The sequence below is a fragment of the Pagrus major genome, chromosome 21, assembly GCF_040436345.1.
Source record: "Pagrus major chromosome 21, Pma_NU_1.0".
In the NCBI taxonomy this organism is placed as follows: Eukaryota; Metazoa; Chordata; class Actinopteri; order Spariformes; family Sparidae; genus Pagrus; species Pagrus major.
In genome coordinates this window covers 17,701,763-17,717,580 of record NC_133235.1, presented here as the reverse complement: position 1 = coordinate 17,717,580, position 15,818 = coordinate 17,701,763, and the positions used below count along the sequence as shown (strand labels likewise).

General features: G+C 41.5%; 2 protein-coding genes across 2 annotated transcripts in view; one reads left to right on the top strand and one right to left on the bottom strand.

Annotated features, from left to right (window-relative positions):
* prkci (protein kinase C, iota) overlaps nucleotides 1–1,083 on the bottom strand; it is a 33,979-nt gene extending 32,896 nt beyond the window's left edge. The window contains exon 1 of the mRNA XM_073491301.1: nucleotides 784–1,083. Within this exon, the coding sequence (XP_073347402.1) occupies nucleotides 784–866 (83 nt within the window). The 5' untranslated portion in view covers nucleotides 867–1,083. The remainder of the gene's footprint in view (nucleotides 1–783) is intronic.
* A 3,011-nt stretch (nucleotides 1,084–4,094) lies between these two features.
* On the top strand, nucleotides 4,095–14,293 carry phc3 (polyhomeotic homolog 3 (Drosophila)). Its single transcript, XM_073491897.1, has 14 exons — nucleotides 4,095–4,289; nucleotides 5,751–5,906; nucleotides 6,189–6,269; nucleotides 6,367–6,525; nucleotides 6,709–6,798; nucleotides 7,024–7,246; nucleotides 7,838–8,496; nucleotides 8,586–8,709; nucleotides 9,707–9,993; nucleotides 10,339–10,498; nucleotides 10,578–10,695; nucleotides 11,172–11,301; nucleotides 12,756–13,056; nucleotides 13,737–14,293. Exons 1-14 carry the CDS (start codon nucleotides 4,107–4,109, stop codon nucleotides 13,889–13,891), a joined length of 2,826 nt encoding a protein of 941 aa, XP_073347998.1. The 5' UTR covers nucleotides 4,095–4,106; the 3' UTR covers nucleotides 13,892–14,293.
* Nucleotides 14,294–15,818: the final 1,525 nt, after the last annotated feature.

Below are 15,818 nucleotides of genomic sequence, written 5' to 3'. Positions count from 1 at the left end.
AACACTCCAAGCTCAAGAAAGGGTCATGGGAAATACAAATAGATGAGGAAACAGATGGATTGTAAAGTTAGACTTTAAAGTTATATGCTGTATACATCAGTATTTGTAGGATATTTGAGAAAAAATACAAACTAAAAATGATGAGTGGAGATCAACAATAAAACTTAATCTGGTGTTCCTCAACAGTGCGAGTTTTGATATCAGTAAAAAGTCTAATGGTCATGTTGTCCTGTTCTCATACTGCCCAGCCTCAATGTAATAACATCAATCTTTTCCCGCATGTTGATTTCCCTTAACTGCCCATGGAAACTTGCTAATCCGTCTCGTATAACAACATGCCAAGCTTGTCGTAAACCAAATCAAATGAGCTGATAAAGTCGTCATCATCTACCTGTGAAAGATAGCAGAACTAACAACCACTGCTAGCAACTGTTAGCTAGCTGAGCTGCACACTAGCTCCTGAGCTTTCAAACTGTGTCAGAATAAAGCTTTCAGCACGAACAACAACTCATTTTGACTGAGTTTAACACACTTGACAACTTCGCCGTCTGGCTGACACATTTCTCGTAAAGCCAGGCTTTACACTGACAGCGCGTCTGGACAGTTTCACCTGTCTGTCTGCCTGGTTAAGTTTACCTAAACCTGGTACCCAACATTAGCAAGCCGTTAGCTGGGTTAGCTAATGTTAGCCAACTCGTTAGCCACCTCTCCAAGTCTAAAACTGCTACTAGTTGGCTTGTTAACAACATCGATAACACGCTGGGAGGAACAGTGATTTCTTACCCTTTATAATAAGCTTTCACCCGGACTTGGTGTGAATTCTCGCCGGGGTGGGACATGGTGCTGTCCCGCAACGTCGGCATCATAAGCTCAGCTCCGAGTCACCGATGCCTTCCTTCTTTCTTTGGCTCTCTAGTTGTGTACCACGCCCAGAACACTGTGTTTGTTTAGTCCGTCGACACGCCGAGTAAACAGCGAGGCAAGCAATGATAAAAACGATGAATGTGTCCTTCTTTAGAGAAACAAAAATAACATGTAAAGTAAAGAAAAACTTGCGGGGTCCGCCAAACAACTCCCTACTGCAAAGGCCTAACGACGGAATAGTCCATTGTCGGAATGTTAGGGGTTGAGTATACAGACATACACACACGTACAATGATGTTAAACAAATATCACGTCAGAAACATTCACATAACCTGTTCCGCACGTGTTTCAAGATAACATAAAAAGTAACAAAACAATATAACATGGTTTACATATCTGGAAAGTTAAATATATCATTTGCCAGCATTCCGACTGTACCAAATGAAACGTCTTGTGTGGGTAAGTGCTGCTTTCAAGTTCAAACGTCTGAGCTCGGACATCGTAGAGACCCTCAAGACATGTCGCGCATTCAAGTGCCGTGGTTCGGAAATGACAGCGAAATTGACCAGTAACAAAAGCAGAAGCATTTCCTGTTTACGTTTATTTTTAGAAGTGGACGAGCATATTTTGTGCTGTCGTGCTAGAATGGAGAGAAAAACAGGAGAAAAGAAAGAAGGAGAATATGAACCACCCCAAACAGCATGATGATTGTGTACATGGAGGAAATGACTTTATATATATTAACACGTGAACAGCAACATCAAATAAAATAATGAAATCAATCTCTGCTGCTCCCTCAAGAGCCATTTAACATATCTATGGTTCAGACATTGTGCCAGGTAGTTCACGCAGATTTATTAGGTATATTTCTTGAATACCATGTGAAAAGAGCATCCCTGACAGGTCGTGATGACCAGCACCAGGGAAACTATTACTTTATTTTTCTGTCCTCCCAAAAGAAACTGAGACAGAAACACAAAGAGACTGGAATTTAAAACACCAAAGTACTTTTGGTTTTCTTTCTTTCTTTCTTTCTTTCTTTCTTTCTTTCTTTCTTCTTCCTTTCTTTATGCATCATTATAATGCATTGATATGCATATCCAAACATATTTTAAAATATAATCGGAAAAACACAAAAAAAGGATTCGCATTCCAACTTTGCAAAAATATAGGCTATTTTAACAAAACAAATGCAAACAATAAATTAGGCCTATGTGTCCCAAAGTAGGTTAATTCTCAAATGACTCTTTCTGATGCTCCAGTTCTGATTTACTTAATATTGTTGTTTCTTCTGATACAGTTTACAAACATGGGGAGAAAACAAACCCATAGGAGGGAATATTAGCCTGTAGAGTTAATTAATTCCTGTGATATCAGCTGGCTGTATCCTGACGCATCTTTTTGTGTCCAGCCTCGGGGTTTTACCTCACAAAGCATTGAACGCTCATATTTAAAGCCTTTCATCAGACGTCAGTCAAGGCGGATAACAGCTCATCTGAGCCCGTCAAACATCTCCGGGACTCTCCATGCGGTGACTCCCCGCCTGTGGAAGGTCCTCCCGCACTGCGAGCGGTGCTGTGTCAAGGCTGTTTTTACTGCCTGCTGCTGCTATGTAGCGTCTGATTTTTTTTTTTTTTTTAAATCTCCATTTTAGACAGAACTGACGCATCAGTGGGCTTCATGACTGGGACAATGTGCCGGGGTATGGTCAGTTCCTGATGGCTCATGTCTATCAATAACAGGCAGGTAACGCCGACAAGAGGTGAATGATTGTGCATGCATAAAGCGCTGTCTGAGCGATGAGAGGCAGACCGACAGGGGTGACATCCAGATGTGGTGAATGTTATTATCCGAAGATTCCTAAATCATAGACAGTGTATTTAATATAAGACTCATTTGTGATCGTTTAGAGTTGATCGGGATTATTCTGCCGGCGTTTTTAATTGGACAGAAGCGGCTCTGCAGCAAAAAGCAATCAATATTCCAGCTGCTGTAGCAGTGTAGACCATCAGTGTCCAGCCTTGTGAAATATGGCAAATAATATCAGTATTTTAAGACTAGCTCTGTGAGATTATTAAATTAATATCTTAAATAAAATATCTTACTCGTATTTGTCTGATCAGCAGTTGAGAGATAGACAAACCCTCCACTGTGGCACCTTTGTGTGATGTTTGTCTCTTTACAGATGTGTTAGTGGCATGAAATAACCCTTACACAGACCAGTTTAAAAATAAATCAGTAATACGGGTGATTTACCTTTTCGAAGATATTTATTAGGTCTTCATAACAATGATTTCACAGGTAACATGCGAAAAATCCATGTGTTTTTCTTCCTGTTGTGATGTTATTGTTTGTTCATCACTTATTTAAAATGTCCAGGGTCAAACAGAAGTTCATGGTGACCTGCAGACCATAAAGTTTAGTTTGTTTATTTTATTTTATTTTTTTTATTAACATGCACTTTTCCAAGGTATTGGCTAAAAAGAAAAGAAAACAACAAGGCTAGTATTTCAGTACTTCCCCGGTTTATGTGACTTTATATTAATTCTATTTGTATGTTTTTAGTAGGGTATAGTAAATTGAAACCAAGCCGAATTAAAATGGCATAAATTATAGCTACTGTTCGCCCTCTATCATTAACAAATAAATGATTTGTATCATTTCGGTCAGGCATACTGCCAATACATGACTTTGGCTGATTTTCTGACTTTTGCTGATTGTATGCCACAGTGAACTCTATAAAAGAATTAATATTTTCTTAACAAAATCACAGAAAAATCTTTACCTAATTGACAAATTAAAATAGTCCTATAGCAGACTGAGTTTTGTCAACGTTCCTCCAACCAGTGTCCTCAAAGTGTGATGAATATAACCTATTCTGTTGATGAATAATCAGGAAAAGAAAAAACATCTGCTCAATGTTATATTAATGTAAGATTGTGCAACCGTACTGAGCGTGAACACAGGCTGTTTTTCTTATATTGGACTAACACCTGTCAGTATTTACAGCTCCAACTGGCTTCTAGCATCTCTTTTCTGGACCAATCAAAAAGCTAAAGGCTAAAAGAGACAGTTTATTAAACTACTAACTAAACAACAAATGAGCAAGCTAGCAGCACAGGTCCGTTACCCGGCTTGATCTGAAGCCGGAGCTGTTTAATTTAACTACTTCCTTTTAATTAATTAATGTCTCTTTTACCTCCACAGTTTTCTCATTACTGAATCTGAGTGTGACCTGGGAGATGGATAGGCAGAGCCCAGGAGAGAAGCAGGCAGACACTAACAGGACTGTGGCCTCCACCACCACCCCCACCACATCAGCAATCGTCACCATGGCAACAGTCAGCCCCAGCAGCACCACCACTTGCACCCAGGCGCCCTCCACTTCCCTCAGCATCATCTCACCCGACAGACAGGCAGTCCAGGTAATAGACAGAGTCCGGGGACCTCTGCATACATTGTTTAATTTTACAGGCAGGAAGTCCAGGTAATAGACAGCACCTTGGACTGCTGCATACATTGTTTGACTTGACTGACAGATAGTCCAGGAAATAGACATCACCTGCCTTGGACCTCTTCATTTATTGTTTGACTTGACTGTCAGGTGGTCCAGGTAATAGACAGTGCCTGGGACCTCTGCATACACTGTTTTATTTTACAGGCAGGGAGTTCAGGTAATAGGCAGCACTGGGACTGATGCATACATTGTTTGACTTGACTGACAGGTAGTCCAGGTAATAGATAGAGCCCGGGACCTCTGCATACACTGTTTGATTTTAAAGGCAGCGAATCCAAGTAATTGATATCACCTGCCTGGGACCTCTGCCTTTATTGTTTGACTTGACTGTCAGCTGGTCAAGGTAATAGACAGAGCCTGTGGACCCCTGGGTTTTTTTTGGGGGGGGGGGTTTTGCCTGGGACCTTTGCATGCATTGTTTAATTTTACAGGCAAGGACTCCAGGTAATAGACAGCACCTGGGACCTCTGCAGGCATTGTTTGACTTGACAGGTAGGCAGGTGATAGATGATACTCTTAGAGGCAAAAAAAAAAAAAAAGATTATTGTACATTTTTAAATAAAATTAAAGAAAGGCAGTGGAGGATATAGACAGTCCTCTGTACTGCTGTGATCATTTAAGATAGAGGCTATTCAAATACAGACTGTATAGTCTATATTTTGTTCAGTCTACCAGGAGTTATATGTTACTTTAAAATGATTGCTATGTTTTTTTATAAGGATTTTTAATAACCTCAATTAATTAAAATCAAAAGGCTCAGGGTATCTCTTGTATGCCCAAGGTTACATTTGTTGTACAGCCAGCAATAACCACTATCTATTGGGCCTGCATCTAGGCAGATTATTTATTGTTATGTATTTTTTACAAAGCAATTTCTCAAATCAAATAAAGAAATAAACATCAAATAACGTTTTACATGTAGAAAGTTACAAATTTACAAGTTACAAATTGTAAGCAATTGTTTTGCTTTACAATAAAAACATATAGCAAAGGCAATAAGACCCACAACTTTAGATATGAACAAAATAAAGAATAATTAAAACAACATTAAATACCATTAGTTAAGAAAAAGCCTTGTGATAAAAGTGAGTTTTAAGAGGAGATTTAAAGGAGGATACATAGTTAGTCTGCCCAGGAACCTCACACAGGGAGTTCATAGCTGGGGCAGCGAAAGCCTGGTCACTTTTGATTCACGGGTCAAGAGTTAGCGAATCACAGATATAGGCAGGAGCCAGGCCCAGTGACAGGCAGCAAAGGATTGTTGTAATGTTGTTGTTTTTCTTTGTATGTGTTTAAACCCTAGTGCTGACGACAGGGAGCCAAGTTGTTTTGTGAGGTGCTTGATGTGTCCGTCATGTAATTTTAACAGGTGATCCAGCACGCCATCCACAGACCTCAGAGCATGGCAGCCCAGTATCTGCATCAGATGTACGCAGCCCAGCAGCAGCACCTCATGCTGCAGACAGCAGCCCTGCAGCAGCACCAGCACACACCCCACCTGCAGAGTCTGGCCACCTTACAGCAGGTCAGGTGGTGTCTGTAATTACCTCCATCAGGGAGGTCATATTTTCAGCTGTGTCTGTATTTTGTTGGTTGTTTGGTTAGTCAGCAGGATTACGCAAAAAACTACTGAACAGATTTCCACAAAACTTGACTGGAGGATTTGGATTCAAGCTCAAAACAGACCCCATTTACTGTTTTTGGGATAAAGGGACGGATCCAGAAACTTTTTCTTACTTTCTTTAACATAGGACATTTTTCATCATGTTTTGTTAATTTCTCAGGGTTTCTCTCCAATGTTTCTCAGGCTTCAGTCTGTCAGAGGCAGTCACCTTCATCATCCAGCAGCAGTTTGCTTCATCAGCCTGCTGGTGTTTCCCAAAACTCAGTGAGTATCTGGGTCACCGCTCTCATCGGTCTGACCTGCTCTCAACACAAATATTAACCCCAGCTTCTTTCTTTTTAAACCATTTATCTGAATCCAGATTACCTTACCAGCATCTCAAGTGACGGCCCAGCTGATTGGCCGAACTCAAACATCCAGCTCCACCGGTGCTGCAACCACCATATCCCAGCAGGCCATGCTCCTGGGAAACAGACCGGCCAACTGTAACCAAGCTCAGATGTACCTTCGCACTCAGATGGTAAAAACCTTTTCAAACATGTCAAGCTGTTTGTCGTACGGGTATTTGAAACCGCATGACTCGTTTGCCCTATTTCTATTTTTACTGACTGCGTTCTCTTATGTTTTCCGACAACATTGAAAATCTTTATTTTTAACCAACTTGCCACCTGTCTCTCCCTGCATTTTGCTTTTCTTCTGTTAGCTCATTCTCACCCCTGCAGCCACGGTGGCTGCAGTTCAGTCAGACCTCCCTGCTGTCACCTCCTGCTCCTCTTTACCTACCTCCTCTCAGGTACAAACTTTGCCAGGCACAAAATTAGAATGACGCCGTGCATGCCACAAGACTGCAATGTTTATAGAGCTCAGGATGTTGCACACCTTGAGCACAAGCCATCTTTCAAAAGGACTGCGGCTTTGGATTTTGGTGAACGTGAGAGGAACCATTAATAAAGGTGCATAATAGGAATGAGAATGGCATAAAATGGACCACCGTTGCTTTCTTTTTGCATATATTCAGGTGCAGAATCTAGCTCTGCGCGCCCAGTTGCCTGGAGCTCTGGCCACAGCCCACAGTGTGATTTTAAAGCCATCCACCCAGTCCCAAGCCCTGACCCCGGCCGCGTCTTTATCTAAGACGTCAGTCTGCTCGCTGAAGACCAACCAGCTGACGGACACCTCAACAGAAACAGGACCGGCTGATGTCACCCGGCTGGCCTCAGGACCTCAGATTATAACCCCAGGTGAGCTCATGTGTTCAAACACTGAAGATTAAAGGAAAGATTACTAGAAAGCCCATGTGTTTCAGACATAAAGGGACAGTTCACCCCAGAATCAAAAAATTTTTTTTTCCCTCTTACCTGTAGAGCTATTTATCCAGCTAGATTGTTTTTGGTGTGAGTTGCCGAGACTCAAAGATATACTCCATAGACTATAATGGAACTAGATGGAATGAAAAGGTGTAAGACGGAAATGTTTCTGAATGTAGCTGCACGTTTAAATAGTGAAGATCACTAGCAATAACTGAAAGAGGCCTAAAGAAACACCCATACTGACGCAGACATCAGAAACCTGAATACTGTTCATGTAAACAGAGATATGTCCAAATTTCTCTAATGTAAAGTCATATCTCAAATGTGATCAAAACCAGGAGAAGACACAAAACCAGGATACCAACGTGCATGTGAATCTACTTTTTGTTATGCCATGTGAAGTTTTTAGTTAATGTACCTTGACAGTGGTGCAGGTGTTGTTTGTTTCAGGACAACCTTACTTGTGTTGTGTATTTGTTAATTTTTGTTCTTCATGTCTAATCTGCATCGCTCTCCCCCCAGCCTACTCTCCAGTACAGACCCACGCTCTGGTCAAGCAGCAGCTGTCCTGTCCACTGGGCCAGCGGGTGGCGCACCACCAGCTCATCGTCCAGCAGGCCACAGGAGGAGCTCCAAACCACAGACAACTCCAGCCCATCGCCCTCAGAGTCGCACCTCAAGACACCAACTCCAACCCTCTTCCTCTTTCAATTAAAAGACTGACCAGCAATCAGTCACAAACCAACAATGACTCCCAAGCCCCTTCTTCTTCTTCTTCTTCTTCTTCTTCCTCTTCTTCTTCCTCTTCTTCTGTCACCAGCGTGTTTGCATCTTCAGCTCAGACCTCAATTCCAGCTGCCACTGTTCAGCCTCAGCCTCCTCCTCTGGTGGCCGCTCCGCAGCGTCGGACCTCATTCCCACAAGTGCAGAACCAGCCTCCACCTCCTCCTCCACCTCTGGTTCTCCCCAGGCTGCCCCAGAACCCCCCAACCTCCCTCCAGAGGCTGTCCCTGCACTCGGTCCAGGCTTTGGCCGTCCAGTCGGGACGGGTGATGCTGACGGAGCAGGAGCTGCCTGTAGCGGAGGCTCTTGTCCAGATGCCCTACCAGAACCTCCCACCTCCTCAGACGGTGGCTGTTGATCTGAAAGTGCATCCGGTCAGACGCAATGAAACTCCATCGGTGAGTGTGCTGCAGTTGAGCTTTGTAAGCTTTGCTTGTTCTCACTGCGTGTCATTTTGATCAAGGGTTTGTTGTGGTTTGAATTTCAGTCGGGGCAAACATTTAAAGTGAATGGACTGAGCGCTGAGGGGAGGAAAGATGAACGTTCCTACAGTCCACAGAGAGACAGGACCCCAAAACCTCTCACTGGGCCTCCTAAACAGAATGGTTCAGGTAAAACATGATAATGAAATAGAAAAGAGAAGAATACAGGACAATAAAACCCTTTCTAACCCTATGAACTCCATAAAGCTAGCTCAGAAAAGCAAAGTATACAACATGTGGGATTCACTTCCTTTTGTGTAAGTTTTTGTTGCTGCTGATTTTTATTTTAAAGGCCGAAAGGAGGACTTTGCTCTTAATACACAAGATTAGAATTGACTCAAAATGTTCTTCTTCTGTTTTTAATGTAAATGAAATAGAATTAAAACTCTCATTATCCATAAATCATCGTTAAAAAACAAAACTCCAACGTCAAAGGTGGTGTTACTAATGAAGTCTTTCTGTTTCTAAATATGTCGGCCACAAAGCAGAGCGCTTATCTAAGAAAATCCTGTATTTCAGACGTGTTTTTCTTAGTGTGCTAATAGTCATCAAATTGCCATATTTTAAGGATTTAAGCAAAAATGTAATCGAGTAATTCTTGACAGTTTTACTACAGACTAACTAAACATTTTTTCAAATGTAATCTGGGTTGATGATAGTTACTGATCACATAATCCCGATTACAGGTGATCCGTTACCGCCCACCCTGGACATAACTGCCTCTTTGATTTCATTTAATGACATTTAAAGTGGAAATATTTCTAGCTAATTACTTGCGCTCATGGGTCAAAGTTGTTAATTAACTTTTAACTGCAGTGAACTTCAAAGTACATGTGGTGACTGCAGTGCTGTCAATATGTGACTTAAATTTCAAATACCCTGCAAATAAATGAATGTAATGCAGCAGTACAGAGGGACAGAGGAAACAGTGAGTTTCAGTCAGATTGGTTCGGCCTGAGGGGAAGCTGAAGCCTGAAAACTGTCCAAGCTGAAACCAGGCTAGTCTGTAGGGATGAATTTCCATGGTAACTTATGAAAATAAAGAATTAGGAATTTTGGAATAAACCAGGTTTAACTGGTAATCTTATTTTCAGCTCTGTTATCTTTCCTGCCTCCTTACGTTCAGCAGTGATGGGCTCATCCTCCATCATATCCAGTCGCTCGGTGATCAGGTCACCAGTGGTGGAAGAGCCGTCCCAGCTCACCACACCCGGCAGCAACAACAGCAGCAACCCTCCTCCTCCATCTCCTCCTCTACCTCCTCCCATCCTGCCTGCGGCAGTACGAGGCCCCAGCCAGCCCCCCTCATCTCCAGCCAGTGTCCCAGGGAGCCCTGAGAGGATACTTACAACACACGTCCTTACACACCTCGTAGAGGGCTTTGTTATCCGAGAGGGCCTGGAGCCATTCCCAGTAAGTTTGATTTCAAATATTATCCTGAGCTCAGCTTTGAGGTGTTTATTCCTCCAGAACTTCTGGCTCTGCACCAGACTATCTCCTCCAGAACTTCTGGCTCTGCACCAGACTATCTCCTCCAGAGTCGCTCTGAGAAGCAGCTCTGCCTCTCCCCTCCGCCAGAGCTTCCACCCACAACACTCAGCAAACATCTCTTGTTTTGTTTTGATAGAGAGACCCGTAACGGCAAAAATTACATGTTGTGCGTTTCATTTCTTTAATACACCCTATCTGTATCTACACAGAACTCTTTCCATGTCAGTGTGTGAGATTTAACTTTTCTAAATGGACCTCTTATCATAGGTGGTCCCCTCATCGCTGTTAGCCGACCAGCAGGCTTCACTTCCTGAATGTCAGGAGATGCAAACCAACGGGGACGCAGCAGCAGAGGACAGTCCGCTGGATGCTGACCAGTCGGATTCGACCGACTCGGAGATGGAAAACGACGGCCCCGCAGCAGATGGTGAGGTGAAGTGTGGTTGTGTGTGTGTATATATGTGTGTGTATGTGTACATGTGTGACTAACAGCTGGTCCTGTGAAGTTGCAGAGCTGGGGGATAGTGTGGCAGGTGTGCTGCAGTGTGAGTTCTGTGGCAGCAGAGGTTACGCTCACACGTTCCTGCGCTCCAAACGCTTCTGCTCCATGACGTGCGTCAGAAGGTAAATAAATCACTCACACATCGAGACGTGATCAACACATTTCAGAATCAAGAATAAAAAGCAGCTTCATACAGGATTGATTGAAGTCACAATAAAGTGCCCTTGAATGAAGCACTTTACTGTATAATAGTAGAGTGAAGCTGCCCAGAGCTCAGTAAAACATCCTTCCTTCTGTAAATAAAGATAAAAAAAATCAGCATTTTGTGGTATTTCCTTTGCCACACAAGATACGTAAAAGAAAGGAGATGTTTGTCTTGGTAGTGGTGAGACAAGGCGTCTGACATCTGGAATCCATCGAGCTCCTTTTGGGCTATAAGAAAATGTCTCAAGTGTATAATGACTTCCTGGTTTTTCCATCCAGGCATTAAAGAGAGGACAGCCTCAGTCCAGATGCACGCTATCAGCTCAAAGACGAATGGCCTGACTCTCTGCAGTAGGCTTCATTAAATCTTATGTAATATTTTGTCTGTGTTTAGGTTCAGTGTGAGCTGCACCAAGCGTATCACCATGCTGAGGGCCGGTCGCTGGGGTCACAGGCCTGCGGGCAGGAGAGGTCGACCCCCCAGCAGAGTCAACGGAGCCTCCAGAGAACATTTTCTGAGACAGGTCAGTTAATATCACTGACCTGCTGCAAATATCAAAATGCTGGAGTGCTGCAGGGATCACTGGTCCTATGAGACAAGCTGCTCTCTGGGGAACAACAGCTGCCTCTGACAGGAGCAGAGCAGTGAAGGAGACTCAGGGCTTGAACACAATTTCAGGATTGTACTGTTTCAATAAGACAGAATGCCTTCAGTTCGTTCAATGAGTGTTTTTTCGTTGTTTTATTTGAGTCAATTAAGTTCAGTTCAGTCCAGAAGTAAAAACAGAAAGAGGAAAGTCTGAGCAAGATGTGACAGAATTATTTTTTCTGCGTTTTGTATCCTGGTGATCATAAGATCAATTCTTCGATCCCAAGTCAGAAACAACTGGTCTATAACTTAAAGAACCACCCAAAGATGAAAGTTCAGTCTTTATCTACTCAGCCCCATGCCAATGGAAAATACTTGTTTTAAAATGTAAAACATCAGCCAAAAAACAAACAACCATAAAATGGCTCCATACAGCTTGTCCGGCGTAATCCAAGTCTCCATCTGCTTCGGTTGTTTAGGAGAATGTTGCAACTCTTTTTTGCTGTGAAGCTCCAGAAATGTTTTGTGGACTACAAAACCACATGACTTTCCATCGGCATGAGGGTGAGCAGATGATGACTGACTTCCCATTTTTGGGTGAACTCATACTTTGAAAACAACTTCTTAGACAATTGTGAAAACAAAAACATTTTTCTTGCCGGTTCATCTGAATCAAACTGTATTTATATATACAGAGTGACTCTTTTACTGCCACTACTAGTCAAGGGTATTTATGACATTTTTATAAATAGAGCTGAAAAGTGCTTTGCAATAAAACAACAGAATGAAACAATGAAATAAAGTAAAAAAATAATAATATAAGACAGAAGAAAATAGTGAGAGGAAAAATAGAGTCGACTGTAAAATGATGATGAATTTAAAAAAAACTTTTAAAAGTAAAAAAAAACAAAAAACACGGACGCAGACAGTTAAATGGCCAAAGTTATTGAAGTAAAATAGGATCTCACAAAATTAGTAAAGAGTTAGTTGTTTAAAGTTATTTGAAAGACTTAAATAAGACGAAAGCAAGAAGAAAAACTGGATTTTTTCCAGACAGACGAAACATTTTAATCATAATTGTTAAAAAGTTGAACAGTGAAACATTTGAGGCTCTTAGATCACAAAGCAAAACAAAAACTGTAATTTGACTGAAATTGCTAAAACGTTTGCCTAATAGACAGACAAATTTAATTCTTTTAGAGTTAAAAGCTGCTTAAAGCACAATGAACCACCAAGCATTGATTCAAATAAATCAAAACTTTATTCACTCATTGTATGCGAACAAAAACAATGACGAGATGACGAGGGCTGATACCTGGTTGACCTTCGCTGTAAGTCGTCTGCACCGAGTCAGTACAGTATTTATCTGATGGTCTTTGTGCTCCACAGGCTCATGGGTCGTTTGGCTCAGAGGAGGCCCAGGAAGACCAGGAGGAAGAGGAGGAAGATGAGCCTCCTGTTCCCATGACAACCAGGCTCCGTAAACAGGCTGAGAGAGTGCGAGAGAGGGAGAGGGAGCAGGAGAGAGAGGAGGAGAGGGAGGAGGAGGAGGACAGGGATGAGGAGGAGGAGAGGGAGGAGGAGCAGACGATGACAGAAACAATCACTGTTTCTGACGGAGAAGAAGACGTCGGCTGTCCGTCTCAGTGGAACGTACAACAAGTGTTTTCTTACATCAACTCCCTGCCAGGTACCATCTCCTGCCTTTGAGCTTTCACATCTCATCGCAAACAAAACACCAACATTAAACAAGAATTTGAAAAGCGTTGGGTTGCTCACTGTTAAAGCAAAATTAGCAGCTTTTCTTTCATATACTGTACACACTTTTCTGCTGCTGCCTTCGAGGACATACAGTGAATCACCTCTTGTGCATCAAATTAATGCTGCCAGATGTTCAAGACAGCAGCGTTAGCTTTGATTAAACTGCCCCATTAAATCTGGAGCGGGCCTGTTTTTCACATAGTAAGAAACTACAGTGTGTTGTGTAAAGGGGCACTATGTAGTTCTGGAGAAGAAATTCAGAGTCAGAATTTAATATTTACATTATAAATGAGGTAATAATACAAACTCAAAAAATATTTATTTTTGAATAAACAAGCTGTTCTCAGAGGAAAATAAGGTCCCCAGAACACTGTTTGAAGCTAGAAAGGTGGCAGGGTCCGCCACATATAAACAAATTAAAACAGTATGAAATTGTGTTGTCCTTTAATGTCAGTTTGTTTATTCAGTTTGTTTATGCATTTAAAAAAAACAAATCATTCAATGAAGAACTTTTCTCTTCTGATTAAAATTTCTTTCCTAAAACTACATCGTGCACCTTTAAACGCAGTCACACAGAGGTATGAGCTAACTATCCTCTCTTTCCTCCAGGTGGTCAGGATGTAGCCGAGGTGTTTCGCTCCCAGGAAATCGACGGGCAGGCTCTGCTGCTTCTGACAGAAGACCACCTGGTCAGCACCATGAACCTTAAACTGGGACCTGCACTGAAACTCTGCGCCCACATTAACTCTCTGAAAGATGCATAAACAGTTCACACTCCTGCTCTCAAAGAATGGATTTGTGTTGATCCGGATCAGGATGAAGCACTGCTCATCTTTAAGTTCTCTTCCCTGGACTTGGACTCATACAAAGAGCGGATCACGAATGCACAGACTGCCGTTTTTTCCTGACACCACTGCCGGAGATTTCACTCCTGACGCCTCCAGCTGTTCCAGCTGTTAATCAACACACTGTCTCAGCTGACTTTAACACACAGATGAGCAGCTCTTTCTGTGTCCTCTCATTATCCCATTGTAGTGATTGTAGCAGTTTGACTCCGGTTATCCATTTGTTTCAAAATGGTTTTAAAAGTCCTTTGTATCATTTGTAAACAAAAACGACTTTAAAGTCACACATAATTGTACAATCTCAAAGTTTACAGAACAGAATATGACCTGCTATCTTTCAGATGACGTTTGATACACTTATCAGCAAACAAACAGCTGTAATGACTTCTGGAAACAAACAGATGACAAGGTTGTTATTTATGAATTATTTATTATTGCCATGATTAATATACAAATAAAAACATGAAAATATTGTGCACCGTTTTTTGGTTTTCAGGTTCAGACTCAGGACTCTATCTCTGTCTCTTACTAACACACACAGACAGACAAACTGATTTTTGAAACACTAAGACAAGTGTGTCCCACTGTGTCAAAATCTAGCTTTAAGAAGTAAGAAAGATATACTGAAGCACCTTTCAAAATCCAGATTACAAGGGTGTTAAAAATTAGAAGAACAAGAGGAAAAAGCACAATAAAACTTATGGAACAATTAGAAGCATCACACATCAAAACAGTTTACAAGACTCAAGCATAATAACATGCAGAAAAATCAATATTTTTATGCTGGTCATTGTGGGATTCAAACTGAAGCTTCTGAAAATGTAACGTATGTTAGTGAAGCGCCACCAGAGGGCAGCTGTTACACAGATACAGAGAACTGCATCTCCCTCTGCTGCTGGAAACAGTCCAACAACTGATCACTGTGGATGTGACAGTTTATTATTGTGTAAGTTATTATTGTGTAAACAGTTTGTGTGCAACATTAACATTTGCTCCCTTTTTAATCAATAAATCTGCAAATCAAAAATAGATAGCATGAACTAACGGAATAAGTATTGAAATCATTTAAAGAATTACAGTTTAAAAAACTTGAATAATAAACACTTAACATTAAATGTAATAATTGAGAAACAAAGTTATGCACAAATCTGTAGTAATCTACGGAAGCCTTAAAGGGCCATGCATTCATACATTTTATTTCCTCCGTTTTCCCGTGATAACGAGTTCATTTCATTTGTTTTCTCGAGATCTCGAGTTATTATCTCGAAATAACAACTGCCATTTTCCCGAGATAACGGGATAATTTTCTCGAGATCTCGAGATAATGAAACTTAGTTTTCCCGAGATAACGATATAATTAATTTGAGATCTCGAGATAATGACTGTGATATGATAGGCCTGAGATTATGGAGACGCCCGGGACCTCGTAGCTGGTCAGCTATGTAGCTAGTTAACGATGACATCAGGCTCACTTAGATTGTGCCGCCAATATAGCTGAAGCCTTGCTAACCGTCTTTTAAGATTACGCACACTAATGTTTATATTATCTGTAATAGCAAGGCATAATGCTATTTCAGCCTGTGTCAGGCCTTGATTGAAAAGATATGTCACGTGGTGATCGATATGCTCCTGCTCCTCTGACATTGCTACACTGAATGATGTTTCCTGCAATGATTTAATATACTACACTATCGTTTTGTTTTCTCATGATCTCGAATTAATTATATCATTACCTTGGGAAAACAAAGTTTCGTTATCTCGAGAAAATTATCCTGTTATCTCGGGAAAACGGCAGTTGTTATTTCGAGATAATAACTCGAGATGTCGAGAAAACAAATGAAATTAA

Coding starts and splice junctions, on each gene's coding strand:
- phc3 (XM_073491897.1), top strand. CDS start 4,107: ATGGATAGGCAGAGCCCAGGAGAGAAGCAGGCAGACACTAACAGGACT. Junction 6,526..6,708: donor TGTACCTTCGCACTCAGATG/GTAAAAACCTTT, acceptor TTCTTCTGTTAG/CTCATTCTCACCCCTGCAGC. Junction 8,710..9,706: donor TCCTAAACAGAATGGTTCAG/GTAAAACATGAT, acceptor CCTTACGTTCAG/CAGTGATGGGCTCATCCTCC.